Raw genomic sequence first — 15,189 nt, 5'->3', positions numbered from 1 at the left:
TAGCTTAAATTGCTTTGATAGCCAAATAGCCAGTTGATTTAAAGTAGTACTCTGTTTTTAATGACGTCACTGACAATATGATAGGAAATTGGACAACAAAAGTCATTTGAAGTATGATATGCGCATGTCACAAATTTGAAGATTTATTACGTCATTTGGAAATTCTTATCTCTCTCCCATACCTTATTAAATTGTCAACAATATCATTCAAAATGTGTGGAACTACCATAAATTTATGGGCTACTGGGCTATCAAAGCAAGTTAAAAGGAAATTTGACAGGCTATTTATTTTCTACTAGTGGCCTACATTCGAAATAGTTCATCGATCTAAAAAAATCAAATAATGGCTGAGTTCTACTTTTTATTAAGGGATTTCTAAATTATTTGAGAATTAAAGGGAATAGAGCAAAGCTTTCCATTTGTGACATGCGCATTAGCTACATCACAAGACTTTGTCATTTTTGATAATATTTCATAGAATGGGCTACAGTTGATGGTAGCCTATGGGCAGCCCCTTGGTAGCCAATCAAATTTTGGTTGAAATTGCTTTGGTAGCCCGGTAGCCCAAAAAATTTCATATTCAAAAAATGTATTTCATTCTTTTGAAGTTTCTAATGCGCATGACACGGATTGAAAGCTTCTTTCTGTATTCCACTTTGATTGACAATGGTGTCATCTTGAAAGACCTCTCTACGTCCTATTTTCTATTACGTTGTCAGTGAAGTCGTTTGATGAACGTTGTACTCGGATAAATCTATTGGCTATTGGGCTATCAAAGCAAGTTTGTACTAAAATCGAAAGGCTATCTATGTGCTAGCAGTAGTCTCCATTCAAGTAGTTCATTTCCATTAAAAAGTATCAAAAATTGACAAAGTCTCACTTTACATCAAGTGCGCATGTCACAAAGTTAAAATTCCTTCCCATTCCCTTTTCTTATTCAAAAACGATGTATTGCCATAAAATCCATTGGCTATTGGGCTATTAAAGAAAGTTTGTACTAAAATCGAAAGGCTATCTATGTGCTAGCAGTAGTCTCCATTAAAAAGTATCAAAAATTGACAAAGTCTCATATTACATCAAGGGCGCATGTCACAAAGTTAAAATTCCTTCCCATTCCCTTTTCTTATTCAAAAACGATGTATTGCCATAAAATTCATTGGCTATTGGGCTATTAAAGCAAGTTTGTACTAAAATCGAAAGGCTATCTATGTGCTAGCTGTAGTCTTCATTCAAGTAGTTCATTTCCATTAAACAGTATCAAAAATTGACAATGTCTTACTTTACATCAAGTGCGCATGTCAAAAAGTTACAATTTTATTCTGTCCTTTTCCATTTTCAGTTACGTCATTCATAGAAATAACTTTCGTCTTCCAAAAATCCTTTGGCTACTTGGCTATCATATAAATTGTAGGCTAAAATCGACAGGCTTTCTTTTTGCTACCAGTGGTCTACAGTTAGAGTAGTTCTTTTTAGGAAATAAATTCAAAATGTCAAGATTTGAAAATGAAGAGTGGGGATGTATTAAGTGCACCTATACAAGTAGAGAATTGAATTTCAGAACAATATAATTATCTTAAATGACACTGGCCTATTATAAATTGCCATCAAATATTTAATTAACTGTTAAAATAACACTTCAAAATTCATAGTCAATTTACATTTCCAAAAGCTTTTTAAATTTTGCTGAATCTGCTCGTACCCTCAACGAGTCTCTTGTTCTTGAGGGATGAAAGTCAAATGTTTTGTCTTTTATAATGGCTGCCCAGTTCTTCTCACCATGTTTTTGTATCCCTTTTAAAAGCTCCTCATCTTCCTCTTGTGAAAATTTGATGTTTCTAGAAGATTTTCTTGTCTCTTTAATAGCAGTTTCCTTTTTCACCTCTACACTTTCAGTTATTCTTCGTTTGTCGTAACTCTTAGAGTTTTGAGGACGTTTTGGTGTAGATGATACAGTTGACCTTACGACTTCCATTTGTACGTCTCTTGACTCGTTTAGATTTTGATTTGTGAGAGGTGAAGTCGAACACATTGATTGCACACGTTGCATGATGTTGTTCACTTCAGTGCACTGAGCCTCAATATTACTTGGTTCGAATGCGTCATCGTCTGAATCTACTATCATTGGAATGTGATTATTTGTTGAGGTTGAAGAAGCTGAACTAGCAACTGCGTCTTGAATTGGTTGTGATTCAATTGTATTTCTTGACATGGCAGCTAAATCTCTCAGCACGCCTGAACATGCTTCTTGGTGATCCTTTCGTGTAGTACCAAGCATTTTCTCCATGCATTGACGACCTTGCGTGGCGACTATTCTCGATTGTTTCTTTTTGTAGTGAACCTTTGCAACATCAGAGCTATGTTTTTGATCCTCTGATATTATCTCCTGTTCGGATCGAGATAATCTATCCGCACTTGTTGTTTCAACTATTTGTCGATATCTTGTTGGATGGATATACTTTCCTATGGCTTGATGTACAATTAAAGTCATTGCAGTTGTTAAAGATTGATATTGATTGCCTGTTGTCGATACTAACAGATAGTCACAACTTGGTTTCATAAGAGGTCTAACAAAGTCTGTGTATGTGTCCAAGACAGTAAATACTTCTTCAGTTAAGATGAGAGTATCAAAAAGATATTTACCTGTCGTTTTGAACTCCCTCTGGTCAATGAAACCATCAGCCTGCTTTGCTTTTTCGATCATTGTTAGAGTCAAGTATTGAAATGTCATTGGTCTACTGCACTTTACACGTAAAAATAAAAAGGTTGTGATGAAACGAGTACAGAATGTAAGCTCTTGTTTATTGGGTAATGGTTGTTGTACTTTGCACTTATTAACAATTTCTTTGAATTTGAAGATATGATAAGGAATGACTCCCTCCATTTCTTCTAAAGTGGCCCAGCTGTCTCGACCAATGAGCGTTTCTAGGTCAAAGTTTCTCGTGCCGTCAAGGCGTTTCTTCTTTCTCAGATTTTCCTTTGCTCTCCTCAAATAAACTTCTGTGATTGTAAAACATCTCAATTTATTATCATTGATTCCAAATGATTTTCTATAATCCATTAAATCAGAAATAGCTTTAACATAATTAAGTGCCCCTGAAGAAGATAGTTTCCATTGTTCGTCTAAAACAGTCAAAAATGTCAATATTATTGTTGTAGACCCTAAACAACAATCAATCAGTTCGTAAGTTAAGGGTGTTTGAGATTCGTTATCCCCAGTACTGCTCATCAAAAACTTCAAAGCTCGTTTAGCGACTTGTTTAGCTTCTCTGTCATTTTTACCTCCACCGCAGGTAGTGGTCAACCACCTATAAAACGATTTTCCGATCCCTTCATCGATTGAATAGTAAGGTTTGGAACTTGTAGAGGCTTTCTTTTGGACAATAGGCTGGTTAAGTTCGACTTCTTCCCTTTTAATTTCTGGCTGGTCATCAAAATAGTAATACCAAGGGTGCTTGTTATCTATGTGTTTTCTTAAACCTCTTTTGCTTTCAAAGTCTGAATGTAAGCATAATTTAGCTGGACACGTAAATTTACCTTTATCATTTTCATTGAACGATAACTTTCGTTTTCCATTGGCTGATCCATTGACAGAATGCCAGTCGACGAAGAGCACCCTCCGGCGGGCCATACTGGCCTTCTTTGATCAGTGAGTGTTCAAACTGTGTCATTTATACTGTTTGAAAAGAGTAAACATATCCTAAACAGGGGGTCTTATTGTCATGAATGTCATATTGTTCTTTGTTTTCTTAGGGAAAATTGATAGGTGATTGGATTGTTACTTGCAAGGGGGTTTCATATTTCGATGAAGGAGTCAAATCTTATCATCGATTGTCAATGTCTCATGTGTATTGTTCATATTATGTCCTTTTTCTTGAGATGTAATTATCAGTTGACTAAATATTCCCATGGGAATTGTTAATTTTTTATTCTTTTTTGAGATGTTCATCGTTCAAATTTACTCAAATATATAATATGGAAATATCTACGATCTGAAGGTAATGATAATATATTTAATGTCTTATAATATCATCATATCATTTATTAAAAATAATATGATTTAAATATTATAACGATTTACTTATTTTATCATAACATACAATCATATCATATTATGTTATATCATATATGATATTTATGATAGGATTTGAATAAGATGATAATGTATTCATTGTTTTAAATGATATATAAACTTATGATAATAATATGGTCAAAATATTATGATTGGTTTATCATAACCTATTAAAATCAATATATAGTATAATATTTATGATAGTTTGGAATAATATGATAATATAATCATAATAATATATTTATATCTATCATATTATCATGAATATATCATAATATGGTTAATAAGGTATCTATACTATACTACCATATTATAATATATCATAAATGTGATGACCTTCTTTGGTCATTTGACAGGTTCAGATTCTTCTTATCAATTATGAGAAAGTGAACAATAATCAGCACTATTATGACAAAGATTAATTGTTCCCTTGAAAACTGATTTTACTGTTCTTAGTGATCAGAGAACATTTTTTTTCGTTTATTTGAATAATTAAATGAGCATCTATATTGTTCCCATATCACAAGGGAATAGAATATTCCTCCAATGAATGGAACAAAGTATTCTTCGCGGTATATTGAAATTGTTCCTTCGTATAAAGGAACAAATAATTCCCCGCGGTATATCAAAAATGTTCCGTTAAATGAAGGAATAAATAATTCCCCCCGGTATATTAAATTTGTTCCATTATATCAAAGAACAAATAATTCCCCGCAGCTTATTAAAATTGTTCTTTCATATAATGGAACATCTTTGAGTCCACAAGAAAAGAACAAAAAAGGGTCATTGTTGTGACCCGATTTGTTCTATTCAAACAAAATAATTTATTCTCTGCAAAGAGAACAAAAGGGAATAAAATGGAATTCTCAAGAGTAGAGTTTCTTAGAATATTCCATAAGGAACAAAAAAGAGACTTAATTGATGTTCCTTCACTGTACATCGCAGCGCGACATTAAATGTATCAATTTGGGAATCGTTCTCTATAGAAAAATCCCTAGAAACCGAAAAAAGAATAGCGCCTTTGTTAGTAATCCTTTCAGGAGTGACAAAAATCCTTTGTTATAACAATTGCTAGTTGTTACATAACTTGGGTTTTTGTCTGACGAGATGGTATAAAATCAACTACATTAAGGTAGTACAGCAGAAAGAGATACGTCATAAAAATCTATCTACCCAATCAAAAATTTTGAAGAAGTGACGTCACAAGGAAAAGGAAAGAATTTCTAATAATATATTATTCAACAACCACATGAGAGATGAGAACGAGGCAAGTCGTAAACAAGATTTGGCTTGAAATACGTAAACAAGAGGACTGCTAGATTTGATTACAAAGTATACATTATGACAACTAGACGGTTCCCGTCGTCGCAAACGCCGGTTAACGGTTTTGCTTGCACATCAAAAGCCTTTAAAATACTATAATGTGGGTTAATGCCTGACATGGCATTAAAATGCCGAATACAATAATAAAAATTATACTTCTAAACTTTCTACATTAGTCAAAATTTTGTGTCTGTAAGCCTCGATGATATGTCTTTTTAAGATAACGGAAGTTTGTGTTCAATGAAATGCCACAGTGACCCTGTCAAAATTATGGAGGGTACCCGTCGTTGCAGACGCCCAAAGGTGTCTGAGGTGGTGAGAGGGTTGCTTCTAGGAAAGGAAAAGCCTTAGTTGTGAAGGAGAGGCTCGCGCTTTACGATTGAGCACTGAAGGTTTTCCCGTTTGTTGGCTTCACATGCGGACAGCTTAAGACCGGTGCATATGCAATGCAACACACATTGAAACCTTTTTAAATAATGTTAGACAAAGTTTAATCATCAAACAACAATGTTGGATTTTGTTGCGTGTGTTGATATAGAATAATTCAAAATCGTGCAACAAAAATGCCACACCTTTTTATTTGAAACTTTACCGAGTTTATGTATGTGTGTTTTCAGCGACGGAGACGGTAAGGTTCTAATTTGAGTAGATCCTGACCAGCTGAGGACGACGGTAAATCAGCACTTTTACCGTCCTCGATTTTGCGGGGCGGAATTGCGGGTTTTTCCAAATCGCTTCAGTCACTCTACCGTCCTCAAAAGTGCAAATACATAAACTCGGTAATGTGACGTCGCAGTACTTTTTCATGAAATTGACGTCAGAACTTTTTTCGTTTACAAATAGCAGTGTAGAGTCTTCTCTAATCCGAGTTTTCTACGCTTGTCAAACTTAGAGCGAGACTTTTTGTATCAAAGGTGGATAGGTTTTCCAGCCGCGGCGTTCAAATTTTAGAAACCTTAACATATGTTACTGGGCTAGCGTTACAGACATTTTTCATAAACTCATTTAGTATAGAAGATATGTGGATCAAAGGTTTCTAAGGGATCAAATTTCTTTCCAACATCATTTCACACTAATTTTCTCATCACAAAAATGAATGACACAAAGACAAACTTTTCTTTTTATGTAATGATGATTGGATAAAAACAGGGATAATTTTTCTCTTTTATTAACAAAAAAATGTTTAAAAACACGATCATAAAAATGTAAACATGATAATAAAGGAATCTTGTTTTACGTCCATTGAACCTAATCATTACATGTTTTGATTAAAAATTAGCTCATCTAAAGAAAGATCTATCAAGTAATTTCCTGGGGACATGTTATATCTCTAAACTATATAAAATTCGAAAATTCTTAGCCTAGAAATTTTGTTAAAAAACTATTCTATCCATTGTTCTGAAAATGAGAATGGGGAGCCAGCTCCCCATTCAAATGTATTTACATATTTTTTTATCCCCGATTCTATCAGTTCTTTGCGTCTGATTATGATGTTTCTTCAGCACATAATTTGCCAGGAATTTCGTCCTTTTGTAAAACTCCCCATCTACCATCAAATCTGTACGAGCTGGTGACATTTTTTTGTAAGAACTATACTGAGTTCTAGTAGTGATTTTTCCTAGTTCGACAAAGTACAACGAACTGCTTATCGTTTCAACTTTTTTCACTGGCAACTCAGAAATGAATGGAGATGATTTATATACATGAGAAAAATATTTACATAAAACTAATCCGGGGGTAAACAATGCTTGTTTCGATGTATATTTTAAATTCATAATCCATATTAATTTTCAAATGTTGTATTTCGATCATATCAAATAGTATTTTAAAATGAATTATCTTAAAAGTTTAGAAAATATTTCTTAGGTAACTTTTAAATCCAAAAAATGGTTAGAAAAAGAACCCCCTGAAAAGTTTTGTTTGCGTCATTAGAGCAAAAAAAAAACTTGTTTAACATGTTCTTACCTTTTTTTTTAATTTATTATAATTTATTTATTTATTTTTTTCTTGGATTTGCTATTATATTATGCCCTATTATGATAATTATTTTAACTAAACACAAAAGAAGATAGATATATACAATTAAATTTTCCTGGGTCGTTACCCAAACTGTCTCAGGTAAGTTATGGCATGTCTCAAAAACCTGAAAATTACCATAATTTTTGAAGGCCATTAGCCGGCAGAAAATGAGGAAACCAATGATTTGCTATGAAGGATACCATGATGAAGTTTCGCTGTCGGGGTGTTACCTAATTGTTTTTGCCCTTATTTTCGCGAAAAACCGCAAAAACTAAAAAATGCTGACGTCAGCAAAACTTGTTTTTTAAATATCTCCAGTTTGGCTAAAGATAGGAACATGAAATTTGGACTGAAGTTGCACATTATTAAAAGGATCATTTTGCAAGAAAGTTTTTTTGAAATTTAGGTGACATCAGCACTTTTTTGCAAGATTTCGTATTTTGCTGATTTCTGCTGACGACAGCAAAATTTCGAAAAGTTTTTTTTTGCAAAATGATCATTTTAATGATATTCAACGTTGGTCCAAATTTCATATTTCTACTATTAGCCAAACTGGGGATATTTAAAAAACAAGTTTTGCTGACGTCAGCATTTTTTAGTTTTTGCGATTTTTCGCGAAAATAAGGGCGTAAACAATTAGGTAACACCCCTACAGCGAAACTACATCACGGTATCCTCCGTAGCAAACCATTGGTTTCCTCATTTTCTGCCGGCTAATGGCCTTCAAAAATTATGGTAATTTTCAGGTTTTTGAGACATGCCATAACTTACCTGAGGTTTTGTTCTATTTATAATTTTATCTTACTATACTAATTGAGTTATTAGTAGCTTACTATTATTATTTAAATTTCATCTTGAGGGAGTCGCACTCTACCTCTTGATCCACGAATGCATCTCACCGTCGATCTTAAAAGTGAGAAGCATATAACAGTTCTTATGTTACTCGTGACTTTTGAGAGTGTATCATGTCTCTTATCCGAAATCATTTCTGCGAGACGTTTGTAAAACATTGTACACTCTCGTCCCATAGCCCCGTTTGCTGCAAAAACTAACGGTGAAATGTCCCATTCTCAGCTTGAAGAACACGATTGCAATATTGTTTCTTCTTTTCTTTCTCATTAGACAATAAACAGTTCTCAATTTCTGTTTTGCTGTACCTTCGAGCGAACGGGTTGAAAACCCTCATGTCAAAAAATGCTCTTTGGCCAGCAGTCCAAAAACTGAGAGCGCTTATGTCCAGTCTTGCTTCGCGTGACACATTTGCCTGCCTCGGCAGGTCTTCATATTGAGTTCATTGAGAATGGGCTCTGTTCTTACTTCATGACAAACTTCCTCCAGAAGTTTAGACGTAATGTCTCTAACATCATTGTGCCTCAATGACACAAATCCACCTTTCTTGCACGAGAGCGCGTGTGCTAGGTCAAACGAGGACCCGCACGCGCAAATTGATGGCATTCGATCAAGTGGCCAGTTGTAACGGATTCTGATGGCGTCCCATAATTCTTGCTTCGTTAGCTCAAATCCTCGTTCGTTTGTTGGGATGACCGTCAACCAATTTGATACACCTTTTTGGTTTAGTGTCTCCTTCATCCGTTTGGTTTCGTCATCGGATTCGTCCAGGAAAGCTCGTAGCTTCACCTGATTTCGTTGTTGACGTTCGTTGTGCAGACGAGACTTGCTTTTCGAGTCTGGTGCATCTGCTTCTGATTGCAGTATCAGGTTTTGTAGTACAACAGTTGCACTCATCGAATCGTGATGGTCGTTAGTTGATTCTTCGGAGAAGATCTTCAGTCCCATGCCACCGAGACGTGGTGGCAAGGATAACATGACTCGTTCATGATCATTGATGATTCGTCCACCAGTCAAGGATGGGATGAGTCTGTGTCGAACTGCTTCATCAACTCTCTTCAGTTCGTCGCTGATTGATGGGATGGTGCGAAGGAAGTATGTCAGCTTGTGTTGGTAGCTGCTAACGTAGGCTGAGTAAGCAGCTTGAGGATACGTTGCTGCAATTTCAGCTAGGAGGTTGATTTCTTGCGTCCAGTCGTCGATCTTCTTGTTGATGTACTGACTTTTATTTTCATCAGTGCCAATCACTGCACCAAGATGTCGTTCGCCTTCTGATGTGATTTTGATCTGAGTTCCAGCAAAGGTTTGACGTGCTTGGTCAAGTTGATCAGATTTGACGATCAGCCATGACTTGGTCGGTTGAGGAAAGTAGCCATACGACGGACCGATTTCGAGGAGGTGATCCCACCATTGCTTTAACGCTTCCAAAGTTCCAGCTGCTGTGATATCGTCAGCGAAGGCAACCATTCGATTGTGCTGATTGTTAATACGAAACAGAAGGATGTTCAACATCGGCGTTACACCCAAAGCGTAGATAGCCATACCAAGCGGGTCGCCTTGAGTTGTGCCTTCTTGAGATGATATTTCAAGACCACCAATGACGAAAAGTCTTGCAGGATTCGCGTAGCAATTCGAAACGTATGTTGCGATTTCGGGGCAAGCATACTTTATGCTGTGGATTAATGCTTCTCTATTAATGTTGTTGAAGGCATTGGCTGCGTCCACGAGGATGACTGCTTCAGTTGAGTCGTTTGAATACATTCGTCTCATTGCATGGATGCTGCCTCGCTTCCCGAACTTCGACCACACATTTGCGCGTCAGATGATCCACGCACCACTATCAGGGGGGATCGGGTTCAATAATCCGAAATGATAAGCCGTCGTCGAACATAGCGAGGTCGTCGTCGCCGCGCATAGAGGCCGTGGTCGGACATAGAGGTCGTCGCCGGACATAGAGGTCGTGGTCGGACATAGAAGTCGTCGTCGTTCATAGAGGTCTCAGCCCAATTTTTTTCGGTCTTTATTTTATAAGTTCTGGTCTGGAAATTTGACAACACAGTCTTCAAAATAACACCTTATCGTATTTGTGTATAGCAAAGTCACGGCAGAACGTCGTCTTCTTCGATAACATAGAGGTCTTGGCCGGACATAGAGGTCTTGGCCGGACATAGAGGTCTTGGCCGGACATAGAGGTCTTAGCCGGACATAGAGGTCTTGGCCGGACATAGAGGTCGTCGTCGAACATAGAGGTCTTGGCCGGACATAGAGGTCGTCGTCGAACATAAAGGTCTTGGCCGGACATAGAGGTCTTGGCCGGACATAGAGGTCTTGGCCGGACATAGAGGTCTTGGCCGGACATAGAGGTCGTCGTCGAACATAGAGGTCTTGGCCGGACATAGAGGTCTTGGCCGGACATAGAGGTCGTCGTCGAACATAGAGGTCTTGGCCGGACATAGAGGTCGTCGTCGAACATAGAGGTCTTGGCCGGACATAGAAGTCGCCGTCGAACAACGGGATCATTAGCCTGGAGGTCACTTAGAGCTTTTTGATAGACTGGATGACGCAGATAAGTGGCCATTCTGATTTTTATTCTGCCCAGCCAGACTCTAAAGTCGTCTGGAAGATTTCAGATGCTTTGGAAATTAATCAATGATCAATGAATGGGGTGATGATTTTTTTTCAATATAAGTCATGTAGGCATTTCTGTTGGTTCTTCGCTTCGTTTTTAGCCAAGCAAGCTCGACGCTCGCTAATGCTTCTTACTCGATGTTTTGAAATTGCCATCGAGCGCGAAGTAAGAAGCAAGCGAGCGTCGAGCTTGCTTGGCTACTTCGTTTTCAACTCTAAAAAGTTTTTTTGTTATTTTGAAATTTTGGTCAAAATGGCGTTTGCGTCAATAGCTCCTAGTCTACAAATTTTTTAAAAAGCAATTCCATTTAATTCGCTAAGGATTTTTCGAAATCCAGGAGGGCAAAAGATTTTCAAACTTAAAATAGTTGAAAAGCACAATTTTGAATTTTTCGACAATTTTTCATTAAACAGTAAAGGCATCTTTCGAATGTTTGCAAGGCTCTCTTCTAAAATTGTGCCCGAGTTTTTTTTATTGCTGAGGAAAAAAAATTGCTAATTTGGATTTGAGGCGTCAGGATTGCTAAGCAAATTGCTTAATTTTTTTTGGCCATTTTGAGGCCTGAGCCCTTAGCAACCCGGTTGCTTATAAAAAATGTGTACCGCAAGTATTTTTCTAGATCAATCCGCTGTTTTTCCTGGGCTTACCAATAAGTTGATTTACAAAATTTTAGTTCAGCCACCTATTTCCTATTTGTTGAAATAGGAAAGCATCCTGGAAATTCAGTTTAAATTTAAATTAAGGCAAAATATACCGAAAAACGGTTCTAGGTGATATTTAGTACTAAACGGACCAGTTTGTAAAATTTTCCGAAACTATTGTACCTTTTAATAAGTTTTAATTTTCAAAAGTAATTTTCAGTCCTGAGACGTAAAATCTAAGGCTAAGCAAATTAGGACCAGTTTGTAAAATACACATGCAAATGATGATGAATTGGACAAAAATTTGATGTCTAAAACAGTAAAACAATTTCTTCTTGTGACATATCAGTAACTAACATAAGAAAAGGTATACACTTGCTAAAAATAAAGTTTAAACGTAAAAAACTTTGAAAGGTTGAGAACATCTAAAGGCTTTAACAAAAGTTTTTGACGTTCTTAAATAAAGATACCTTAAGAGAAGAAATTTTGGCGAATGAATTTAGGTGCAATTTGGCTGAATTCACGCCCCGGCGAATTCTATGTTCGACGACGACCTCTATGTCCCTATGTCCGACCACGGCCTCTATGCGCGGCGACGACGACCTCTATGTTCGACGACGGCTTATCATTTCGGATTATTGAACCCGATCCCCCCTGATACCCTGATACACCACATCTTCTGAAAAAGCCGCCATGACGACTTTTCCCATAATTCTTCGTAACACTTCTCCCACTCCTATCGGTCGGAGTCCTGGGTTTTTGTTGAGGGGTACGAGTCGTGAAGCTAAAAGTGGCGCCAGTGATGTGTCTTCAATCTCGACGGAGCATACTTTTCTGTAGACTTGTAAACAAGTCTGTAATTGCTCTAGCTATAAGAACTATACAATAATAATAATAATAAAAATGTACGTGCAAAAGGAGAATTACAGACTTGAAGCTTCTTCCACGCCTTTTTTTTCTTCAGCTAAAATCATAAGCTCAGACATACAGATTTCTGTATGTCAGGTGCGTACGTGTTTGCGTTTATTTTTCTTTCTTTTAATTGCGTTTTAACAATTGTTCTTTTATTTCTATGTTCCTAAGTTCAATGTTACTATGAAATAACATTTAGTCAAAAAAGTTGGATGGTTTCTCAAAAATCTAAAAAAAGTTGAAAAATTAAACAACTTTTTCGATGCTTTTTCTTTTGAGCTTGAATTTTTAGATAGAGTCTGTTTTCAACGGCTAGTTTACTAGTCTAACTTTTCTGATGAGTGATGCGATTGCTTTTCGGAGGTCAGTGCCGGTTCTTACCTAAGTAAATATCTCTACTTAGTATCACAAAAGGAGATTTTTTTAAATATCGACTCAATCATCGAATTGAGCGATCGCCATGACAATTAAGATCATCCTTTTCAAAACATTCGAATTTCAAGATGGTAGCAGCAATAGTGAGAATAGCCTGGATATCCAGGCTCAAAATTATTTCACAGTCTAGTTTTAGATATTTTATGTTCTGATTTACAGCCTGGTCTCCCTAGAGCGATTTGCATTCTCTTTAAGAGAATGCAGTACGCTTGCTTGCGCTCACTTCGCTAAAACCGTAAGGGCCAATCTACACGGTGTTGAGCAATTCTAAAGCAAAAATAGGATAGTCCTCCAGCTGCTAGTGAAGATAGGGCTTTCTGTTACACGAAAACATGAAAAAGAAGAAAACAGAGGCAAGTTCATTTTCCAAGAAAACATGGTTGGTCATGATAATGCATGCAAACTTTTTTATGGACTTTGGTGTAATCTTTGGATGTTTTAAATAGTTTTAGATCTTGTAAGACTGCTTTTTATTAATTTCTGTTTTGCTGCCCTGGGTTGGCTAGGAGACATGGGTTTTAACTTTCATTCTCTAGGGAGACCAAGCTCTATAATTTAAGAACTTTGTATGTTGAGGTAAATTTAGTTTTTTCTTAAATTTTGAGCTTGGATATAGTGAGAATAGAAACAAGCGTGGTCCTAAACTTTTTTCTCAGGAAATCTCGCAAAATTTCTCAGGTATTTGTTTTTGGTTTTATTTTGAAAAATATGCATCAAAATTTTTTAGAATAAGCAGCCTTTCTTTTGTTCTTACATAAAAGAAAGTGAATTAAATCAAAGTCTACTTTTTATCCTGACATTTTCTTTTGGATGTTGGAAAAGGTGAAGGTGGCATTCAGTCTGTCAGTTACCATCAATCCAGACCTGATCAATCGAACTTGTCGAACCAATCGAACAATCGAACTAATCGAACTCCATCGAACGATTAAACTCCAGGGGAATAAGGCGGGTTCGTGGAGGTCAAAATTCTTGCAACGTTACAAATCATTTTCATAAGCTCATTTTTGGCTCAAACGAAGCGTATAAAACTAAGTAGAATGGGCCATTCCAGAATTTGTCTGTAAAACAGGGGGCGGACGACACAGGATTTCCAAGGGCAAAAGTTTTCCCCAAAATTCGGAATTTCCAAGGCGAGAGAAGAAAATGTATGAATTTCCAAGGCAATTTAATTAAAAAAGGCAAAAAAGAGTGGAATTTCCGATGCATTTTGCAAAAGTACATGGATTTTTATCGGAATTTCCGACCACCACTGGAGAAGAAAAATTATTTCCGAGGCTAGAAAAAATTAAAAAATGCACGTCGTCCGACGGGGGGTAACAAAAATTTTCTGGAATGGCCCAATAAGATTCAGGCTAGGCAGATGTTTTTTTATTTAGAAATTTTGCGTAATTCGCAAAAATAATAAATTTTGCGCTATTTTGATGACGTCATAAAAATTTAAATTCCAATAACTTTTGATAGAATCGTCAAAATAATTTCAAATTTTCACCAAAGATGCATTTCCAGACGATCTCAATCGAACGGAATCGACGATCGAACCAAATCAAACGCAATCGACCGATTGAAATTCGATTGTCGAACGCAATCGAATCTCAATCGAACGTCAAAATTCTGGGTAATATTCGATTGGTTCGATTGTTGTTCGACTGGTTCGATCGTCGATTCCGTTCGCTTGAGATCGTCTGGCTTTATTCTTGCAGCTTCCCAACATCCAAGCTCTCAAACATCGCACAAGCCGAATGGAATACTTTCGATTTCCTGTAGAAATTATGCGATGAACAATTCGGGGGTCAATGAATCGACGATCGAACGCAATCAAACGATTGCGTTCGACAATCGAATTTCAATCGGTCGATTGCATTCGATTTGGTTCGACTGGTTCGATCGTCGATTCCGTTCGATTGAGATCGTCTGGGCATTTCAATGCAAATTTTCAAAAGATTTCAAAAAGATTTCAAAATCCTAATGACGTCAGCATTTTTTAGGGACAGTTTTTTGGCCAAAAAGTGATGACGTCGTCAAATTTCATAAAAAAATTTTGTAATTCTAAAAACATTAATAATATGCATCTTTGGTCAAAATTTGAAATTATTTTGATAATGCTATCAAAAGTTATTAGGATTTCAATTTTTATGACGTCATCAAAATAGCGCAAAATTGAGGATTTTTGCGAATTACGCAAAATTTCAAAATAAAAAAACATCTGCCTAGACTGAATCTTATTCTACTTAGTTACACGCTTCGTTTGAGCCCAAAATGAGCTTCTAAAAATGATTTGTAACGTTGCAAGCATTTTGACCCCGCCTTAATCC

At 36.5% G+C, this 15,189-nt stretch overlaps 2 protein-coding genes across 3 annotated transcripts; both read right to left on the bottom strand.

The window, feature by feature from the left end:
* Positions 1-1,552: 1,552 nt before the first annotated feature.
* On the bottom strand, positions 1,553-3,623 carry LOC136803417 (uncharacterized). Of its 2 annotated transcripts, none has more exons than XM_067060136.1 (2): positions 3,535-3,623; positions 1,553-3,047 (listed from the first exon to the last, which is right to left on the bottom strand). In XM_067060136.1, exon 2 carries the CDS (start codon positions 2,879-2,881, stop codon positions 1,655-1,657), a length of 1,227 nt encoding a protein of 408 aa, XP_066916237.1. In that variant the 5' UTR covers positions 2,882-3,047; positions 3,535-3,623; the 3' UTR covers positions 1,553-1,654. The 2 variants fall into 2 exon arrangements, with proteins under 2 accessions (XP_066916237.1, XP_066916236.1); XM_067060135.1 differs by lacking the exon at positions 3,535-3,623 and having other exon boundaries at positions 1,553-2,466; positions 2,641-3,061.
* Positions 3,624-8,641: 5,018 nt separating this feature from the next.
* LOC136803547 (uncharacterized) lies at positions 8,642-10,021 on the bottom strand. Its single transcript, XM_067060287.1, has one exon. The coding sequence runs from the start codon at positions 10,019-10,021 to the stop codon at positions 8,642-8,644; it is 1,380 nt and encodes a 459-aa protein (XP_066916388.1).
* Positions 10,022-15,189: the final 5,168 nt, after the last annotated feature.

Source organism: Clytia hemisphaerica, unplaced genomic scaffold (genome assembly GCF_902728285.1).
Source record: "Clytia hemisphaerica strain Z4C2 unplaced genomic scaffold, Clytia hemisphaerica genome assembly, whole genome shotgun sequence".
In the NCBI taxonomy this organism is placed as follows: Eukaryota; Metazoa; Cnidaria; class Hydrozoa; order Leptothecata; family Clytiidae; genus Clytia; species Clytia hemisphaerica.
Note: the sequence above shows the minus strand (reverse complement) of the source record. Positions and strands in the feature narration are given on the sequence as shown.

Excerpts from the sequence above, each read along its gene's own strand:
- LOC136803547 (XM_067060287.1), bottom strand. The coding sequence starts at position 10,021 with ATGTATTCAAACGACTCAACTGAAGCAGTCATCCTCGTGGACGCAGCC.
- LOC136803417 (XM_067060135.1), bottom strand. The coding sequence starts at position 3,058 with ATGGATTATAGAAAATCATTTGGAATCAATGATAATAAATTGAGATGT. Across the intron at positions 2,467-2,640 it reads GAGGGAGTTCAAAACGACAG|CCATAGGAAAGTATATCCAT; the intron begins GTAAATATCTTT and ends TTGTACATCAAG.